The sequence below is a fragment of the Silene latifolia genome, chromosome 1, assembly GCF_048544455.1.
Source record: "Silene latifolia isolate original U9 population chromosome 1, ASM4854445v1, whole genome shotgun sequence".
Lineage (NCBI taxonomy): Eukaryota > Viridiplantae > Streptophyta > Magnoliopsida > Caryophyllales > Caryophyllaceae > Silene > Silene latifolia.
The window spans coordinates 13,567,122-13,586,895 of record NC_133526.1 but is presented as its reverse complement, the minus strand read 5'-3'; the positions used below and the strand labels follow the sequence as shown (position 1 = coordinate 13,586,895).

The following is a 19,774-nucleotide window of genomic DNA, read 5'->3' as shown; positions in this document are numbered from 1 at the left end:
TTTTAATGATTGGCGGGCAGGCGGGTATTTGGTGGGTAAGATGCGAAATCCATCCCCGCCCCATGACCCATGGCGGGTACAATATTCGTACCCGCACCCGTCAAAGCTCTACCCATCCCCGCCCCCAACTGGGGCGGGTGCGGGGCGGTACCCACTTGTACCCGCCCCGCTGACATCCCTACGTATGGGTAATCCATTCGGCAAGCTCTTGAAAGCGGCTAAGTCAAAGCCCAACTCGAGCTCTAGCCAAGATTGATCAATTATGGGCCGCTCCTGAACTAATATAGGCACCGATCTAATACTCAACTCGACGCTCTTTTTATTTCTTTAGTACAAATTTTAATATTCTTAAATTTATTTTAATTTTATGTTATTTTTGTATTTATAAGCTTTTTGTTGCGAAATTTTATAATTACATTCATTTAGTTAATTTTTAAGAAAGTAAAAAAATGTAAACATATAATGAGAACTCGAGCTGGGATTGACCATTTTCACAACCCTATCATTGTCATATGACCCTTTTCAAAGCTCGAACTCTAGACGAGTTCAATTTTCGGTATACTAGCCGATCTCAAACCTACCCGAGCACGATACAACTTGATTTGTGTGTAGTAGTCTAGTGTCTACCACTCTACGAGGGAGTAATTAAATTTGCGTGTCTCTCATATATCTCCTTCTCAGTTAACTCCGCATAGAGAACGCAAGAGGAACCACCACAACATTTCGTGCGAAACTACTACGGAGTTCTTACGATTTTTCGTATCCTTCACTACTCAACAACTCAGGTACCTCAAAATCCATACTTTCTCAACAATTTGCCCTTTTCCCCTTATTTTCGTTTCGAATTTGTTTCTTTTTTACCTATTTTTTGACGTTTTTTTAATAATGTTTTTGCGATTTCAATTAGGGTTTTAACATGCAATCTACCGATATATCTACTGTTGATGTGGACCCTACCGACAGTAAATTGACTGGTAATAAGGAGAATGATGATGTTGTTGAAGTTAGTAAAACCCTACCCGAGAACGACGTCGTTTGTGGGGTTGAGGAGGAGGGTTTGGAGAAGGAAGAGGGGAATGATGATATGGAGGTTGATTTTGTCGAGAATACCGGTTCAATGCCGGTTTTAGAGGGTTTTGGGGATGTGGTTGAAAAGGGTTCTGTTAATGGGGAGGAGAATGGTGTTGATGTGGGTGATTCGAGGGCGGGTATGGGACAATCTGAGTGTTCTGATGTTTGTGGTGGTGAGGATGATCTGGAGTCTGGGGGTAAGGCGTCTGTTGCGCGACGGTTGTTTCCAAAGGCGGTAAATGAGGATGTAGTTGGTGAGAAGGGAATGTCGGGTGGGATTGACGGGTCATCGATTGTCATTGATGGTGGTGTAGTTGAGGTTAATGAACCATCGGGTGTGATTGAAAATCAGGCTATAGGGGATATAACGGATGCTCGTGTGAATGATAAAGAGAACATTGAAGGTAATGCAGCTGAGGGAGGGGATTTTGAGTCCAAGGGTGAGCTTCAAAACCGGGATTTAGCAGGTGTAACTGATTCTGTTGGGAGTGACAAAAAGAACATTGGAGACAATGTCATTGAAGGAGGATCTTTGGACATTGATGGTGAGCTTCAAAATCAGTCTGTAATGAGTGATCCAATTGTTGGCGTAACTCCGGTGAGTGAAGAAAATTTTTCTGTTACAAAGGGAGACGGTCTTGGTGAGGCAAGTCGTGGGAGTAAGAGCAAAAAGAAGGGTAAATTTTGTATATCCGATTTAGTTTGGGGTAAAGTGAGGAGCCATCCATGGTGGCCAGCTCAAATATTTGATCCAGAGGATGCATCTGCACAGGCTAAGAAACATTTCAGGTCCAAGAGTTATCTGGTAGCGTACTTTGGGGATCAAACTTTTGCTTGGAATGAGGAGGCAAAATTAAAGCCATTTGAACCACATTTCTCTCAGATGACCAAACAGAGTAATGCTGAAGCATTTCGGGATGCCGTGGAGTGTGCTTTGGAGGAGGCTGCAAGCCGCGCTGAATTTGGGCTCTCTTGTCCTTGTATCACTGATGATGTTTATAGTAGACTAAAAGTTCAGGTCATTGAGAATGCTGGAATACGGGAAAGTACACGTATACGAGAAAGTAGAGAGAGATTATATGCTGCATCAACTTTTGAGCCTCTGAAATTTCTTGATCATGTGAAAAATTTGGCACAACTGCCTCTTGTCGAAGAGAATGACCGACTAGAACATGTGGTGGTGCACGCTCAAATGTCAGCATTTTATAGGTGGAAGGGTTGTTATCACTTGGCTGAATTCGGACAATTGATAGGGTATGTGAATAATGAAGCTGATGATCCGGCCAGTAAGACGAAAGAAGATATGCACCAAATGATCAGTGATGCAACTTTAACTCCACAAGAGAAAATGGAAGAAGAAGATGATGTCAAACCCCATAAAAGGAAGAAAGTGTCCGGCGACAGTGGTAAATCAACCAAAAAAGTGAAGCACTTATCAGACTCGATGCTTAAGAAAGCCAAAAAGGACGTAAGCAAGCAAGAGGATGATGTTGAGGAGACTGAAGAAAAAACAGACAAGAAATTCATTTCATCTCTTGTGAGATGCAAGAAGGCTAAACTGTACTCTAATGAATCAAAATCAAAGGAAAACAGTCCTCAAATCACACCTTCAAGAGAATCGAAGCCAGGACTGAGAGTTGGAGAGGGCATCCTTAGAGCTGCACTCCAACTAAGTCAGCCATCTCCTTTACTGAAGCTAGACGTGTCATCTCAGGGGGAAACCACCAAAAGCAAACACAGCAGGCAAACTGAAGCTAATCCTTTCAAGAAATCGTCTCCCGATGATATTCTCTCAAAGGTTCTCTTGCTTGCTGTGGATCCTCTGGAAGAACACAGCTTCGTGAGTTCTATGATAAGGTTTCTTGCTGATTTTAGAGGTTCGGTTGTTCAGGACGTTGTCTTTCTGAAGAATGATGGAGAATCTGAAAGCTATGATATTGTTGACAAGTCCAAGGAACGGCCTTCTGGATCTGGGCATGAGGAAATGAATGAAGATATTGTTCAAAAAGAAAGCGGTCAAGAAACCGAAAATGTTTTATCAGAAAGGGGACCATCGGATGAAGATATTCCTGACGAATCACCAACAGCTCTAACACTCAAGTTTACAGACATGGATTCTATTCCCACAGAAACAAAGTTAAATCATATATTCAGTTCCTTTGGTCCTCTTAAGGAATCAGAGACTGAAGTTTTGGCCAAAAAGAACTGTGCTAGGGTGGTCTTCAAGAGACGTAAGGATGCTGATACTGCATTTAGTAGTTCGGGAAAGTTTGAAACCTTTGGCGCATCTCTTGTTTGTTATCAGCTGAATTATGCACCTTCACCACGCAAGTCTTCATCACCTGATGCTAAGAGAAGAAGAAAAGACGAAACACTCGTGGAAAGCATTGGAGCTTGATTGTCCATACCTGTGTCATTTGGCCGTCTTCTTGTAAGTATTTGACACCAGTCATCTGCTTCTGCTCTATATTTCAGTATTTCACTTGATTAGCCTGATCTACTTTATCTTTAGTATGACTTATCACTTAAGTATAGCTAGGGAGTTGCTGATTCGAGATATCTTTTTGAGTAATCGGGAAATGTCAGAGTAATGAATTTAGGCTTTTCACAGTTAATGTGTATATTCTTGTAGCGACTCTGTTAGAATTGCTCTTCCAAGTTTCAAGTTACGGCTCATGTGTTTGTGTGTGATATTTTCAGCATATCATTTAGTACTTGTTTCTGTTATGGTAACACGGTTTGAGATTTTAAAACCCAGCTAACAATGTCATGTTTTGTTGGAGTGTAAGCTACTTTGAAGTTTCGATATTCAGGGTATGATTGGTGTGAGAAATGGAATACAAACGCATTAATGTCATGGATTAAATGGGCGGCACATAAGTGAGGCGGGTATGGTGTTTTTAATCACATGTTAAGGTTGATGTCGAGTTGAGAATTTAACCGTGGTGGCCGGTGGGTAGTTCAGCAGGTGTAGACTGTAGTTGCATGTTTTTCTGAAGGGTGTCAAATATCAACTGCTTTGTCCGAGTAACTTCCCTAGTGCTACATTGGCGCATGATTTATGTTTCCACTCACTGTCCTTCACCGCTGCTAGTGTTAAATAGGGCAATATCCAATGTCCGCCCAATTGCCCATGCCATTCTCCGTGTTTTTTTTTTTTTTTTAATTGTACTTGACACGCAACCACAACTAAGCTGTGTCAAATCGCCTTCCAACACCAGGTTGAGACCGTCAAATTTGAGTTTGATTATTAAGGATTAATTTATCGACTGCTCCATAGGATCACTCACACCGGAATACCGGATGTCCAAAATGAGTTAGGGTTGTCAAACCTACTCTTGGAACCCTCAAGCTACATTTGAGCCACATAAATTGCAATTTAACCATTAGGTCCTTTCAGGTGGTTTTAATCTAGTTAAATGTTAATAATGTAAAATCGCATGTTATTATTTACCACAAATATTTGTAATATAAACATATGATTGCCCTTTTTTTCACCAGAAGTACACACCACACCCAAAACTATGCAGACATTTCTTTTACTTGATACTGAAGTCTAAACAAATCAGAATCAATAGCAGAGAAGATATCACTTTTGGTTATTTTGTTCAGCTACCCGTAAAGTTTCTTTTGCCATGGCTGAGAATGACGAAGCATCATCCTGCATCTCTGAAGTTTTCATGCCGATACCCTACAAACCAAGACAAAAACTCATATGAGAGACGAGACGACTGTAAGCATACGACCACCCTCTTCCTAACTACGTATTTATACAATGATCGCGTACAAGACTAGTTGACAAAATCAAAGCAAGGTCGCAAGGAAAGTGGCCTATTTGCATGCTTCCAATGCGTCTCCAACTAGTCTCTCTAACTCTATTAAGAAGGATTCTCTAGCTCTACATAGATTCCACATATCCATATGTGTAGGGCCATGGCATGCAATTTTCCCCCACAAATGATGCAAGCAATACCTTTTTTTTCGCAATTGAAAAGCGACAAAGTTTTACTACGGTTTCAAATCTTCTTTGGCTAAACTATACGATAACCTATTAGGTGGAATAAAAGAAAGATAAACAATAAAAAGCGGCAACAACCACGTAACATCTTCTAGAATGCACGCGATATTTTGAAAATGCGCTACCTCAGGTTGTTTGCAATATGGTGGTATAGAGACACCAAAACATAGAAGATATTGTTATAATGTTTCATTTCATGGATTATTATCAGTTTATCACATAACTTGAAGAAAGCACTAGCAGTAGTAGCTAAGGATTTACCTCTGAACTAAGATTAATAAAAACTAGTCATAAAGTAAAATAATTTGTTGCGATGACTAAACTATAATACACCAGCAGTCCAGATAACAAAAATTTGAATAGTTATGGGTCTGATGGAGTAATGTGCGAAGGTGTCTTGTTATTTTCATTTAAGTACGATGAAAGCGCTCTATTTTCATAAACTGATTTTGCTAAGAAACCAGAAGAATTTATTTTCCTAAATTCAGTATTGTATGTAAGTAGGCATTACAGAAAATGGAAATAGTGGGAAGTTGGGAACAAATGAACAATACCTGGAGTCTTTTCACATTATCAGCCAACTTACTTTGAACCATTTTGGCTAGACTTGGATCCTGTAAATTAATATGAACTCATATAATAAGTTAGACTGGCCCCCACAAGTCTACTGCAACTCTCCTCTGAGACCTAAGACTCACCGTGAATGCCACAAAAGGATACACTCACAAGCGGAGTTAATATTAGCCAACAGCAAGACATATTACAGAAGACAGTCACAAATCCACAAGCAAACGAAGACAGTATTAAATTAATTAGATAAAATCTTACACTAGATGATGAATATCCATATCTCCTCTTGATTTGATCAACCGACTCAACCTTTCCATTCGGCTGCTCTTCTTGAGCTGAAGATTTCTCATTTTTTGTTGTCATTTGTTTCAGTTTCCCTGGAAATGAAATTATTTTAATCAGAGAGGCAGCAAAACATGTGCAACTGTGATTGTTATGATACTATTTGTCTAAGATGCAAGGCACAAATGTCGGCAACCAGATACAAATACAAGCTACGATGATCAGATCAAACAAACACTTGCCGTGCACATCACGTAGTCATCAAGGACATATTTACTGTTTCTCTAAGCTTATTAATCTATTTCCTTGTGTTGCTCAGAGTAAAAAAGAACATATATACATTAATCACGAGAGCTTAAATCTTGGAAGCCATAAGAAGGAAGAAGAATGTACTAGCCTTTAAATGACTGGAACTTGCTTGCCAATTTCTGTTTACCGGACAATGCCGTCACATTATTCCCCTTCGGGTTTCCATCCACATCATCAAGATCAATGTCATCTGCAGGACACAAGAAAGAATGAAAGTGTCATGCACTTGTCTAAAATGTATATGTTCGTTGCACAACGAGATAGTGCAAGCAAGCTAAAAATGAGCATGGTGATAGAATATGATGTCTTTTGATTTTCAGGGTCGATTATTCAGAGATATTTCAGGATTTCAGTGAGTCATATGAACATAGCAGACACGAGGTGAAAGAGTTATAGCAGTAAGCCGTAGCTCTGAGTTTCCTCTTTATCAGTTCTTGATCTAAAATGATACATGCACAGCTTCATCTTGCTAAATCTGATCCCTCTCTTCACTTGTTTTTATTGGTAACAAGTAAATTAACAATCGAAAAAATTCGCACTTTGTATAAATGATCAGAATCAGTCAGATGGGCGTAAAGATTTTCTTTAACGTATCCAACATTTGGTCAAAGACGGGCACATCCGCTCACCTATATCCAAGTCAACATCATTGACCTCCAACACCTTGTCTGCATCTTCAGTTAGAATAGGAAAATTTGCAACTGAAAAAATTGATGAAAGTTCTTCAGAACTTGCACTCACATCTGCTCCATGAATTGGTTTATTTACCGTTCTCTCTTGGAAGACACTCCCAAATATGCCCTGTCAGGAGACAAATTCTTAAAAACAGATTTGCTTCAACACAAACTGACGGCAAACAAAGACAGGATATTGTTGAATATGCGCACCTTTTTCTTTTCTTTCTGGTTGACAGGAGTAGTCGGCCCATCCTCTGAAGCTATCATATTTTTATCATAGACTTGTGAAAAGGGATCCAACTGTCTGAGGGAATTTATTATAAAAATTCAGTTTAAAAATACACGTGGTCCAATCTACACATTTTTTGTCTCTAACCACTCAAGAACGAAGAGCCTTAGTCCAGAAAGAATTTTTTTGACTCGTCTATACTTTCTTCCTAGACATGTCTTTAGGAGTCGTAGAATTCTTTGGCTTTGTAAAATAATGAACCACAGTAAATACCTTTTAAGAACCTCTGTCCTTCCGAATCCATTAAGTAGCAAATAAAGATCAATAAATAAGTCATCATGTCATTGCAAGGGAAATGCTACAAAAATTCCACCCTTACCCTGCTTGAAGCAGAAGCTGCTTTAAAGAGTGGGTGAGGAAACGGGACTAACTATGGAACAGTAACGGTGAAGTACGATGATTAATCTTTTTGACTATCATTCCAAGCATGTATAGGAGGAGATTTGATGGATAATACATCACCTAACAAATGTTATCCAAGTGATATGAAATTGGATAAATCCAGGGAGGTTTAGAACATGCATAAGAATCACTCAGCCATTTAATGACTATCCCTGCGATATGATTCCTCCTATTTCCACGTCTTAAAAGTTGCCGTTTGGATTCTATGCTCTCCTAAATGTTAAAAGAAGTGGATTAATATGAGGAAAAAAAATACCTGTATGATTCATTATGTAACAGCATTGAAACAATGAAAATTTCCTGATCACTCCTTATCTGAACCAATCACAAACACCTCGATAAATTGGGTAAACATTATTTCGTAATAATGAGATCAGATTTTGAGACGGCAGTATACCATTATAACTTCTCCATCCGGAGCAGAGCATAAGTAGTAGTCAGCCAGATATTTTTCTTGCATAGGTGTGTGTGTCAAACTTCTCAATGTAGCTTCTTTAACAAGAGATAGCTCTGGTAAAGACCTACAATTAACGAGGGAAGCACTATGAAGAATATGAGAATATATACATATAAATTGCTTAGGTGGGATATTTAATCCAAAGCAACAACCCATGAAAGGACAGAAAATAAAGAAAATGTACACAACATGAACTTAAAAAGTACATGTGCACATTTTCTGAGATTTCATGCCTCCTATTCTGAGCCATAGCCAATGGGGGGATCCCCATAATATGTATTTAGGTCTTGTTTATTTTGGCTTCATTTTTCCAGTATGAGCGTGACTTGAATATGGATGGGTATTAAAAAACGTATTTCACCAGTGCAGACAGATTTGTCTACTACACGATTGTGCACATTTGCATACATTGTTCTTTATAAAAATGTCATGAACATATAGTATAACATAGTTTCTTACAGGAACAGGGGGTATTCGATTATGCACATGTTCCTGACATGGCTAGTTACTTGGCTGTTTTATGATAACAATTGAAACTTCTCAAGTGAAATAAAATGATCAATTGTCACGCCTATGTGACCACGTTGGGTGTTGAGTGCTCACTGCATAGTACAACATTATTTATGGTAGCAGAATTTAACCTACCTTATTTCAACTTTTCCACATGCAAAGAGAAGCATAACTCCTAAGCTGGAAGAAGAAGTGCAGATCAATGATGCCCAATAACAAGAAGATGAATGAAATTTCTTTTTGTAACAAACCTTCTTCTCCCCCTGAACTGCATGTGAAAGGGAATAAATATATGCAGCTTTTTCAGAACAAAGCAACAATAACTCTGATTTCTGTGATGTATCCTCTGCCAAACCTCCTTTATTTGTATCTGCACAGCCATATATTTAGATGCTTTCATCACATATGCCCATCAAGTAGTAAAATGTAACTGACACCAGATTGCTCGTAAATATACGTTACCTAAAATCTTCATTAGTAGAGCTCTGGATGGTTTCTTAGGGTGCACTGCACTACTGCTCAGTGTATTTCCGGTATCTGCGTCGAGTGTCCATACAGAAGAATCCCTTGTGGCCACAACTAGTATATTCTTTTCCAAACCAAGAATGTCAAAACATTCAAACTGCAAAGATGTAATATCTGCGGAAAGCACAGTTTCAATTTGCTTATGATATAATACAGAGGGACCTTCCACGTCGATTAGCGAAATCTGCAAAGAACATATCTGAACACATTAACCCTTTGATGATCCATAAATGGATTTCGTGATCTTGGCTCGAAAACATTATGTAAAAACATTGAAACAAACATCCTGAAAATTTTAAGGTCTTTGAATGGGTGTTTTAAATCTCAATAGACGAGTCATTCTGCAGCAAGAGTATTATTTTATTTCAGAGATCCAAAAGTTTATCTGTTTCTTTCATAAAGACGCTGTTTTTCTCCCAAACAACAAAATTTTCTGACCCTGTAATGTTGATGCTCCATATTAATTATGAATTTTATTTGATCCAGAAGGACGGGAAAAAAGGCAAGGGGAAGTAGCAGGAGTTAAGTACAGGATAGATGGAACAACGAGACTTAAAAGGGTTTCGACACAAGCTTACATTTCCATTAGCGCAACCCACTGCTAGATGACTTGAACCAGTTCTTTTGTTTAAATGAAGTATAGTTCCATTCACTTTGATATGCTTAACAGTCTGGATGACATGATTGCTTCCTTTCTTTGTAATGCCTGAGTACAAGTAACTCAAAACTCACTACACCACAAATATAAAAATTAAAAATACCCGACTAATAATATTCTAAAACATATGGTAGAAACAATTTACCTGCTAAAGAGAAAAAACCACTGTCTGTGGAAAAGGGTTCTTGCTTAAATTGATACATACGAACCTGTTCTCCAAATACAACAACCAACAAAGCCTTAGTCCCAAAATGTTCTGGACGGCTAATATGAATTATCATCCGAAACCGCTTAGGGATGAGTCCCAAAAAAATGTTTTATAGAAACAAAAAGTAAATGAAATACGATTAATGTAAACGAAACTGGTAAGTTGTAAAATTAAAAGTAGGTAAGAAAAAGTGAAAAATGTGAAAATGTGAAAAATTCGAGTTGCAGACAAGTTTGAAATTAAACAAAATATAATACAAGTCGACAAGTAACAATTTTTTTTCAAATAAAAATAAAAGTAGATTAGAAGTTCAAAATCAAACTACATCCTCCACGCGGATTCTCTCTCCTTAATGCCCTCTGCAATGCCATTTTTTCTCTAATCCCCAAACAAGCGAACACATAGCATTGGAGAGGGTATTGTCGAGAAGACCCACCTTATAACAAAATAAAATGCTCTGGAGAAAAGTATGGTGGGATTTTTACCATTCCACTTTTATCCCCAGAAAACAGAATCCTTGATTCAGCACAATAGAAAACAGCCGTAACTGGCACACCACTTGACGATGAATCATCCTCACCCTACGATTCAACAGAAAAGGTTTGGACGTATTTAAGAGCCCATTAATAAAACGAAAAAAACAGATTACCAATTTTGAAAAGATATAAGCTTTCTCCTTCACATTTGTTTAAAATTATTCCTTAGTCTTTTTTTCTCATTTTCTCAGTCTTCCTGCAATAACTGTCCACCCACCCCACCCCTTGTTTCGTTTTTCTCTTGGGTGTTTAGGAGGGAGCAGGGCGTGTTTGTTGCCATAACACCCCTTTATAGTTCATCTCGTTTATAAGTGGTCTATGGATAAGGATTTAGACAACTACAAAAGTAGGAAGCAATTCATTCAGTCAGAACGCATCTACAATTCTACAAAATGTGGGACATTGGCACTTGTAAATACTCAAAATTACAACTCACCAGTGAACAAATTATTTTGTTCCCAATACATTGTACTTTGTAGACAATTTCCACACACAAAACTACTAATTTGAAGTTATTTGAGTAGTATTTCAAAGTTACAGCATTAAACTCCTTTTTCATTTCCATTTGATTTATTGATATGCATAAACAATTACTCTTTTTGCATTAAAATATGCCCTTGTCTGTTTGCACTGCAAACTACATGAGAAGTAAAAGAAGTACAGTAGTTACATTCTCATTTTATCAGATAGATATCTGCAATTTGGTAGGTTCTCTTTTTTGATGTGGCAATTGAGATGCAGAAAATTCATCCAGAAATAGAACTACCATATCCAAACTGTTATAATGAGTTCAGAGAGACCAATTACCAGTTGAGTTAGTGATAGAAGCGGGACTAAGAGAGAGCAACTGACATCCCAAAAATTTATGGTTCCGTCGCTATGCCCTGTTATATATAAATTCTTTATCTTTGAAAATCCAGTGAAGTGAGTTGGAATGAAGTGCTTTGCCTCGGAAGGAAGAAGGCTTGGTAAATTTTTCGCCACCAATGTGTACTCCTATACAACACAAGATTAGGCAGCAGCCAACAAGGAAAAGGATGGACGCGAGGAAAAAAAAAAGGAATTACCTCAATAGTAGAACCTATTATCTTAGAATGGTTTGTTAAAAATTGAGCAGACGTGACAATTGAAGTATAATAGGGAAGCTTTATTGTCAATCCACTTGGTGCTGATACTGAAGATTTTTTTTGGGAGAGCAATAAATACTTCTGAATGGAATGATCATCATAGGCATACATACGACCAGATTTTCCAAGCAAAACTAAAAATCCTTGTTTATTTTTGGACAGCTCATTTGGGCACGAAATGATCTCCATATTAACACATGGCTCAGGCAGCTGAAGCCCAAGTTTAATCGTCTGATTTTCAGAATCTTCGCTCAACAAGATCACCTGCATTGAACGCTCCATAAATGATACGGAGTAGTCGGTTTTCCAAACAATTTATAGGGAAAAAAGAGGGGAGTAGACCAAAAAGAATGACATATTATTGGATCAAAGAGCCCGCCAACACTAAAATGCAGGCTGAACTGAAGAATTGTTAATGACCTGATCTTTGGAAGTTGGTCAGTTGATGCAGGAAACAACAAAGTACCCCAAAATAGCTTAAGAGATGTTGAAAAACTCAAAACTGAATCTAAGTACCTGAACCAAGTCCATATGAGTGGAATCAGAGGCACCGATAATATATAGCCGATTAGCTTTCCCATCTGAGTATACCCACTTGAATGATGCAATTGGAATCTTTTCCAATTTATAACCTAAATTGAGCTTTGAAGCGGGAACAATTTGGGCATTGCAAAGCTCCCCAGATTTTGCAGAACCACTTCCAGTGTTTGAATTAGGAAAGATGCTGTATAGTAAAATATCCCCAGTGCTGTAACCAACAGCAACTTTACTTCCAAATGGGCACACCCAGCAAGCAGAAGTAACAATTTTTGTTTCATGGGAAAGTAGTTGTGTTGCAGACCCACTTGTTGTACACATAGCTTTGCTTTCTTGTATTGCCCATAATACCATCAACCCATCCGCAAATATCAGAAAAATTCTGCTCATGAACAGCGAAGATGGATGAAATGTAATATTTATTTCAAGTAAACGCGAACAAACAAGAGATGCAAGTGCTGTATTTAGGTTTAACTAGAAACCAACAACCAAAAGCAAAAACCTTTACTCTTCTACAAGCTCAGTACAAAAAACACCACAAAAGTAAAGATCTGGCTTTGTTTGTTTGCTCAGCCTGATGTAGCTCTCACAAAAGGTTAATCTCCACACTATAATGCTGCATCAAAACTATGTAGTCTTAACCGAGGATTGAGAGATTCCAGCGTGTACCACAACATGTCAGGGATGTTACCCTATTTTTTGTTCTCTGAGAGAGTGCTGTTATCCTCTCATAAACTTAGAAAGTACTCAAACTATGGCTTTTTAATTGTTTTCCAATGAGATTAGTAAAATTTAGGAATGATTGGTAAAAACGTTGATGGCTAAATGGTGCAACGTAGCACCAGTAGCACGACGTCATAAATGTTACACACGCAGTGTAAGTTTTGGCCTTGAAGAGACTTTTCAAGACATAATCATAGATCGTATTTTTGGCACACTATATCAACAAATAAGGAGCAGCAGCTCAAAAAAGCAAAATATTTAGTCAAAGCCATCATAATCTCTGTATAAATGGGTCATTCAACAAAAGTCCCTTTAGTCATTACAATTTTAATGAAGGCAAGTATGTAAGCGACCTGTGACATATCAAGCGAGACCCTTTCATGAAAATGTCAGCAAATTTGGAACACAAAGGTACTTGTCATTTCAACTATTGCTGATATTCCATCGACATGCCAAGGAAATAAAAATAATAGGCCATTAGCTGGATAAACTACCTCTCGCTTTCTGCAGTGGGTTGGGGCAATATAAACCTTACAGGAGATGCAACTGCATCTTTATTTATCATTCCTGAAAAAAGCAAGTACCACATCACAAACATTCTATCTCTCTCTTCAAAACCACGTCGTATGGTACTATGGTGTACACCCAAAGAAAGGGGGTAACCAGTTGCAAACTACTAGTTTTAATGTTTATGGAGTATAATTACTTGGTGATGCTAGTTATTTCCTTATTCAGTAACAAGTGAAAAACGGTACACATTTGGAAATCAGTATCCATCATCACTTTTAGCCTTCTAAAGCACTGAATATTCCTTAAAATATGGTAAAAATGAGAAGCTTTAAAAATTTAAATAGATGAAAATCACGCAAGTCAGGGAACTCACCATGTGAAGCTGAGTAGGGGATGCAGTACTTCATCTTTTCGATGTGAAACGATTCTTGATTAATCTTCCATATAGTTACAGTACCAGTAGATTCTCCAACAAATCTGTCAAGAAAGTAAAATAAAAGAGCCAGCTAACTAGTTAAGTCTCAATAACAGGCTTGAGAATATTCACTTTTAGTCCAAGACTCCAAGTACATCTCCTTTGCTCTCAGTTTCCTTTGACCACTAAATGAAGCACATCAGGACATCATCATAACAACATTTCAAAAATATATATGGATTCAAAATGCTTACATGAACTGTCGCAGTACAGCGAAAGATGTGATCTCTTCATTGGATTTATGAACGTGACACAAGATCTTTCTTTCGATGTTCCAAACCTAATTGTGAAACAGACGGGTGAGAATACATGAGTGTAAAAAAACAAGTAAAAAAAAGAGAGCACATTAACCGTTGGGTTTTAGCTACCTCAATTCTATCTTCGAAAGTGACATTGAAAAGCACGCCGGAGTTGGGAACGAACTACACAAAGCCATGAATTAGTCACTATTGTAACAAACTGATGAACAAAGAAAGGCAACACACAAAGTGACAGAACTGAGCATATAAAATTTCAAGAGTACTAGATAGCAAAGAAGGCCAAAAAAGCAAAACCTGTAAGAACTTGCTAGGTTGCTCATCATCAGACTCCAATAACGCTTGTGTGTTATCTTTACCGAGCAGCTTGACTTGCCCATGCCTGTGAAATTAACAAATCTACTGCAACTTAGTACTTATAAGAACGATGTGGTAAAGCATGCAAATTACCATTCACTAAACAACTCATTTGATTGGGCTTGAACTGTCCTCAGATGACAGCAAAATAAGATCCATAGGCAATGGTCTTCAAGCATCACATTGAAAAGCAATGACAAATAAATTGCTTATAATTATAACTTCAGCAGAAGTAGATCAGAAAGCAATATGCTCATGCAGTTGAATTAAGCAATACTAATATGAATATTTTTGATAAAGTAAACAAGCACTGGAGTCAGGAACTAACCTGGTTGACAGAGCAAGTATCTTCTGAACGGGATCATAAGCTAACGTAGTAGCAGCAGGTGGAATTCCATGATGGAAAGTGACATGAGGATTGACATCTTCAGGTTTCAGAATCTCAAGTAACCCCGGACTAGACAAAAAAAAGTCCAACACAAAGAAAAATACCAAGTTAAGGGAACTGCATAGACTCATAGAGAATAGCAATCAAGTTAAGTACTATGGGAGAAACAATCAACTATGCTAAGCTCAACTGGCAAAAGGACACAAGACCTAGCAAAACCGACCCAACTCGAATGACCAAATGTATCCATACTCAAACAGGTGAATCTGAATTTGGCTCTAAATGCCTAAACCCAATTGACTAATTTGACAAGAACTTTGATGGTAACACGCGCGAATCATATACGAGCCCGTAATGACTCGACCTTGATATGACCCAATCCCAATAAGCATATATGTATTCATTCAAAATGTTGGTCTACATATTGCACGAAATCCAGTTTGCCAGAAACATGTAAACAATATTGAGATTCTGGTTCATGATGAAATAGTGTGTGGACTATTGCTTCGAGCTATCATACTCGGACACTGAGTCACACTCTCACCAAGGCTCCTGAACAATGAACATTTGTTGATCTTCTTTCCAAGGAATCAGGACCAATACCCAATTTATTGCAGGAAATTCTGTGTATTGTATTATGATTGGTTCTACTCCCTCTGTCCCGGTCATTTGTTGTCCTTTTCCATTTTGGGCTGTCTCAGTTATTTGCTGTCCTTTTTATTTTAAGAATGAATTTGACGAGTAATTTGATTATTCTCATTCAATTTGTTCCACTTGTCATTTAGTTATTGACCGGGACGGAGGGAGTACTTTACAAATACTGATACGACTTTTGTATCTTAGGATTGTGAATGAAAACACACAAACCATTTCTTGAAATCTCCTGTCAGTCTCTCGTTTGTTAGAGATACGATACAGATAGCATAACTGTACAAGAACAGTCTTCCAACATGCTTGCTAGTACTCCGTACTACGTATTAAAGCATGTTAAGCATCAACAAAACCTCCCAAACTATTCTATTACTATCATTCTCTTCCGCAAGGATGAAATAGGCTGATCTTTTTCACATAAACGATTGATCAAAAAACAATAACGGTAGCGGTTGGAACGACCGCCCTCCTAACAACGATAATTTCGAAATTTTTAGTTAAAATTTCAGTTCTTTTGTCTTTTGGACACAAACTTCAAATTCTAGTTCCACCACTGATTACGCGAAAACCAAACACAACAATTCATTCCTAATCATTTACTACAGATCCAAAACTCAAAAGGCGCCTAAATTATTGGACACCAAACTACTGGATAACAAGTGATCATATATCAACCAAATGTAAACTTAAAATTCAAAACTTCAAAAGTACAGTTACTCCCTCCGTCCCAATTATCCGTTTAAAAGGAATAAAAAACGTAAACAAATGACTGAGACAGAGGGAGTAATATCTAGATTGAGTAGTAGCAACAAACCTTCTTGGTGGCCTTTTCAACAAGCTTCTTGACAAACATCTTGAGAATTAAACCCACAAAATATGATCGTATAGAAAACGGAGGGAAATAGGAGTTATTTATTACAGACAAAATGCATTAGTGACGAAATCAAATAGAAATAGAAATAAGACAATAGACTCGGGAAGACTTAAATTGGTAACGGTTGATTTTATTTAGGGACTAGTATCTTTTACTTAATCATCATTTTATATCAAATATAGTATAGACGTATAGTGATTAATTGGATTTATGATTATGGATTAAGTACTATCAATCTCTTTTTTTTTTTCTTTTTTTTTTTTCAAATAATGGTCCAGACAACATACTGTAAGTTTGTACTCCTCCGTCGATCGTTTTTGTTGTCTTTGGTTTTTTTACAAAAAAGAAAAAGGAGAGAGAAGTAAATAATTAAATAATGAGTGGAACAAATTGAGTGTGAATGATCAATTTACTCATCAAGTTCATTCTTAAAATAGAAATGACAACAAATGACTGAGACACCCCAAAATGGAAAAAGACAACAAATGATCGGGACAGAGGGAGTAATAAATAGATGGGGTCTAGATGAAATTTACAATTTTTGAATTTTTTAAAACCAAATTGGGGCATAGAAACAACAAAGCGTCTTGCTTGTGACGGACAGTGTCACTGTCCATCACAAGCGGAAGACGGATAATATCCCTCTCACAATAAGGCAAGTGAGGTGGGGGGGTGGGGAGGGGCAAGTGGGGGAAAATGAAGCACCTATGGATAATGTCACTTGTATATTGTGAGATAGGTACTATCCGTCTTCAGTTTGGTGACGGATAGTGCCCGTCTTCAATGAGAATTTGGGTAGAAACAAACAACAAATTATACTCGTATAAGTGTATAACCAAGCAAACATTTTTGTAAAGTCGAGTCAAGAGAAACACAATTCTATAAAGATTTCTTTTTGTATTTAGTTTTATATTGATATTTAATTTGTCTATTGCGTAATTCATCACAATAATTATTAATTTTTAGAATATATGCAATAAGTTCCGTAATTAAATAAAGTAGTTCATAATAGAATGGCTAAATATCATAGTTAAATATACTGTTTTACAATAGAAGGACAAATAATACTGATTGTTAGCGTTTTTTCGTAATTTGAAAAACGTAGACAATCAATTGAAACAGAGAAGGTAGCTTTGTATTAAAAAAAGATTTTATAAATACTTGTAAAATTTATAGAAATTTATTGTAAAATTTTTATGACTAATGGGTTATTTACTACTCTCCCGTCCCGGTCATTAGTTATCTATTTCTATTTTGGGTTGTTTCAGTGAATAGTTATCTATTTCTTTATTTGGTGATTTTTTGTGGACATCTTTTATGAATATATAGGGTTATAAGTTTTGTATGTTCCAAATTCACTCATTTCTTTTTCATTAATCTTTGTGTCAAAAGCAATATAGCTTAACCTTTAAATTAAGACATTCACGGTATCCTTACACGTTAAAACGACGGAACCGGAAAATGTTACTGTAGTAATCAAGAAATTGGTCGGTGATTAGTGAGGGGCCTATCACCTAGGGAGTATTCCTAGAATTTAACACGTAGCAAATAAAATAGATTGGCAGTATATTAAACATGAAATCAATGGGATTAGAACAGGTGGACTGGCGAAAGTGACCAAACTGTTTTAGTTTACGTGGATGACCATCTAGGCATCTAGTACTAATCATGTGGTCCGTTTTTGAACCCGCATTCTCCATAATCTCTTCCTTTTCAAAAGTTTTGGTTTTTTTCCCTTTATTATTGGCGAGAATATACAATGAGACCATTTGTTCGTAGAATCTTAGGAGACTATTAACATTTTTTATTTCGGGAAAAATTTACTTTGTGCTTAATACAAATTATACGAGATTAATGAATGTTTTGTTGTTGGCTAAGCTCGATCCGAAGCTGATGCTCCTTGAGTCTTTGGACTTGAGGTCCTTGAACCTGTTCTATTCCTCTTGATTGTGTTTCTGAAATAGGGAACAAAACTAGCCTTGGGGGTTCCAAGGAAAGCTCCTTTGATGCCTAAGTCAGTTTTTGTTCTCACTTCGGGGTCGATAGAGTCTCTCGTGAGGAGATCTCCTTAGTCAACTAATATTAGTTCGAGGTTGGATAAAAAATTGGATACCTTAGGAGGTGAATTGTGTCCCTATTTATAGGGGACAACTTCGTACGAATCGAAGGGACTCACGTGGGGCTTCCACGTGGCTCCGACCGTACTACTGACATGGCATGAACCGACAATCTCGGAGATGAGTCGTGGTTGGATGTCACCCTCGGCTTGGAACGGACTTCGGCCTCGGCCTCTCTCAGGGCCTCCCTTCAGCATGGGAGCCCTACTTTGAACCATTTGGGCCTTTGAGGAGGTCTCATGGCCTCAAACTGGCTTTGGGCCTAATAGCTTAAGCCTAATAATCGTACCCTAATAATTATCAGTCTATCATCTTCAAGACCCTTTTTAAGTGAACATATACATATAAAAAGATGCTCTATTAATTATAGCTAATGACACTCTTCTTTTAGTTACTAGTTCAGTAGTTCTAGTTCCTACCCCTCAGACAAAACTAGAAACAAAGATGGCATAACAGAGTGCAACCATGACTTCCATGAGCCATTATACCAAAACCAGTGCTTAAACAGCTTATGTACTCAAGTCGCGGACAGCCGAACACATTTTGATATAACGCTGCAATGGTGTGCATCACAACTTGTCATTTGCAGAAACACCAGTCAGACCAGTAAACTATCAAAAGCTATATTTGCCAATTATCAGCTGTGTAAGAAACTAAGAAATGATCTTTGAAGTATGGAAAAGTTCCTGTAAAGTAACCGAAGAGACTGAGTGTAACTATTAGTTCTCTAGTGTTTTATGTTGTAGTGAATCGTACCACTAAAATGTAACTCTTTCTTCACAGCCAAAAAAAAAAAAAAAAAAAAAAACTCACTGGAACCGTCATCTGAAACTATGGTGCTAGCCTAAACATCACATCCGATGTATCGTTCCTATTATGTTGCCTGCAGAATACTCTACAGGATGCTACAAGATCAAGCAAAACAACATCCTACTCATCAGGTAATCAAGGTTAAGCAATCGACTGTTAAAAGTTGGCTCTCTGAATTATCAGAGAGCATTCATCAACACAATTGGTGCTTAATCAAAACATGAAACTGTGACTGAGAAAGTAGCTTCTTGTTAGAAAAGTGTAACTAATATTATCCTTGCGAAGACGAAAGCAGTAATCACTCATGAGTCACAGAAAAAGCAAGAAGCTGTGATTTACACATATATACTGGATATCAGCAACAATCACATCAATCCATAGCGATCCCAATGATCCCTTACTCTTAAGAACACGGTGCAAAAAAGATGTTAACCAC

General features: G+C 37.5%; 2 protein-coding genes across 3 annotated transcripts; one reads left to right on the top strand and one right to left on the bottom strand.

Annotated features, from left to right (window-relative positions):
* The first annotated feature begins 524 nt into the window (after positions 1-524).
* Positions 525-3,764, top strand: LOC141599323 (PWWP domain-containing protein 5). The gene is made up of 2 exons (XM_074419311.1): positions 525-785; positions 908-3,764. Exon 2 carries the CDS (start codon positions 917-919, stop codon positions 3,467-3,469), a length of 2,553 nt encoding a protein of 850 aa, XP_074275412.1. The 5' UTR covers positions 525-785; positions 908-916; the 3' UTR covers positions 3,470-3,764.
* Positions 3,765-4,491: 727 nt separating this feature from the next.
* LOC141599307 (uncharacterized) lies at positions 4,492-16,679 on the bottom strand. Of its 2 annotated transcripts, none has more exons than XM_074419300.1 (23): positions 16,352-16,679; positions 14,827-14,955; positions 14,439-14,523; positions 14,253-14,306; positions 14,079-14,164; positions 13,783-13,886; positions 13,394-13,466; positions 12,156-12,558; positions 11,580-11,903; positions 11,320-11,508; positions 10,462-10,557; positions 9,914-9,977; positions 9,689-9,816; positions 9,048-9,294; positions 8,721-8,955; positions 8,016-8,139; positions 7,875-7,933; positions 7,138-7,231; positions 6,880-7,051; positions 6,339-6,440; positions 5,918-6,036; positions 5,644-5,703; positions 4,492-4,762 (listed from the first exon to the last, which is right to left on the bottom strand). In XM_074419300.1, exons 6-23 carry the CDS (start codon positions 13,814-13,816, stop codon positions 4,661-4,663), a joined length of 2,625 nt encoding a protein of 874 aa, XP_074275401.1. In that variant the 5' UTR covers positions 13,817-13,886; positions 14,079-14,164; positions 14,253-14,306; positions 14,439-14,523; positions 14,827-14,955; positions 16,352-16,679; the 3' UTR covers positions 4,492-4,660. The 2 variants fall into 2 exon arrangements, with proteins under 2 accessions (XP_074275401.1, XP_074275395.1); XM_074419294.1 differs by lacking the exon at positions 16,352-16,679 and adding an exon at positions 15,702-16,176 and having other exon boundaries at positions 14,827-15,542.
* Between the last annotated feature and the right edge of the window lie 3,095 nt (positions 16,680-19,774).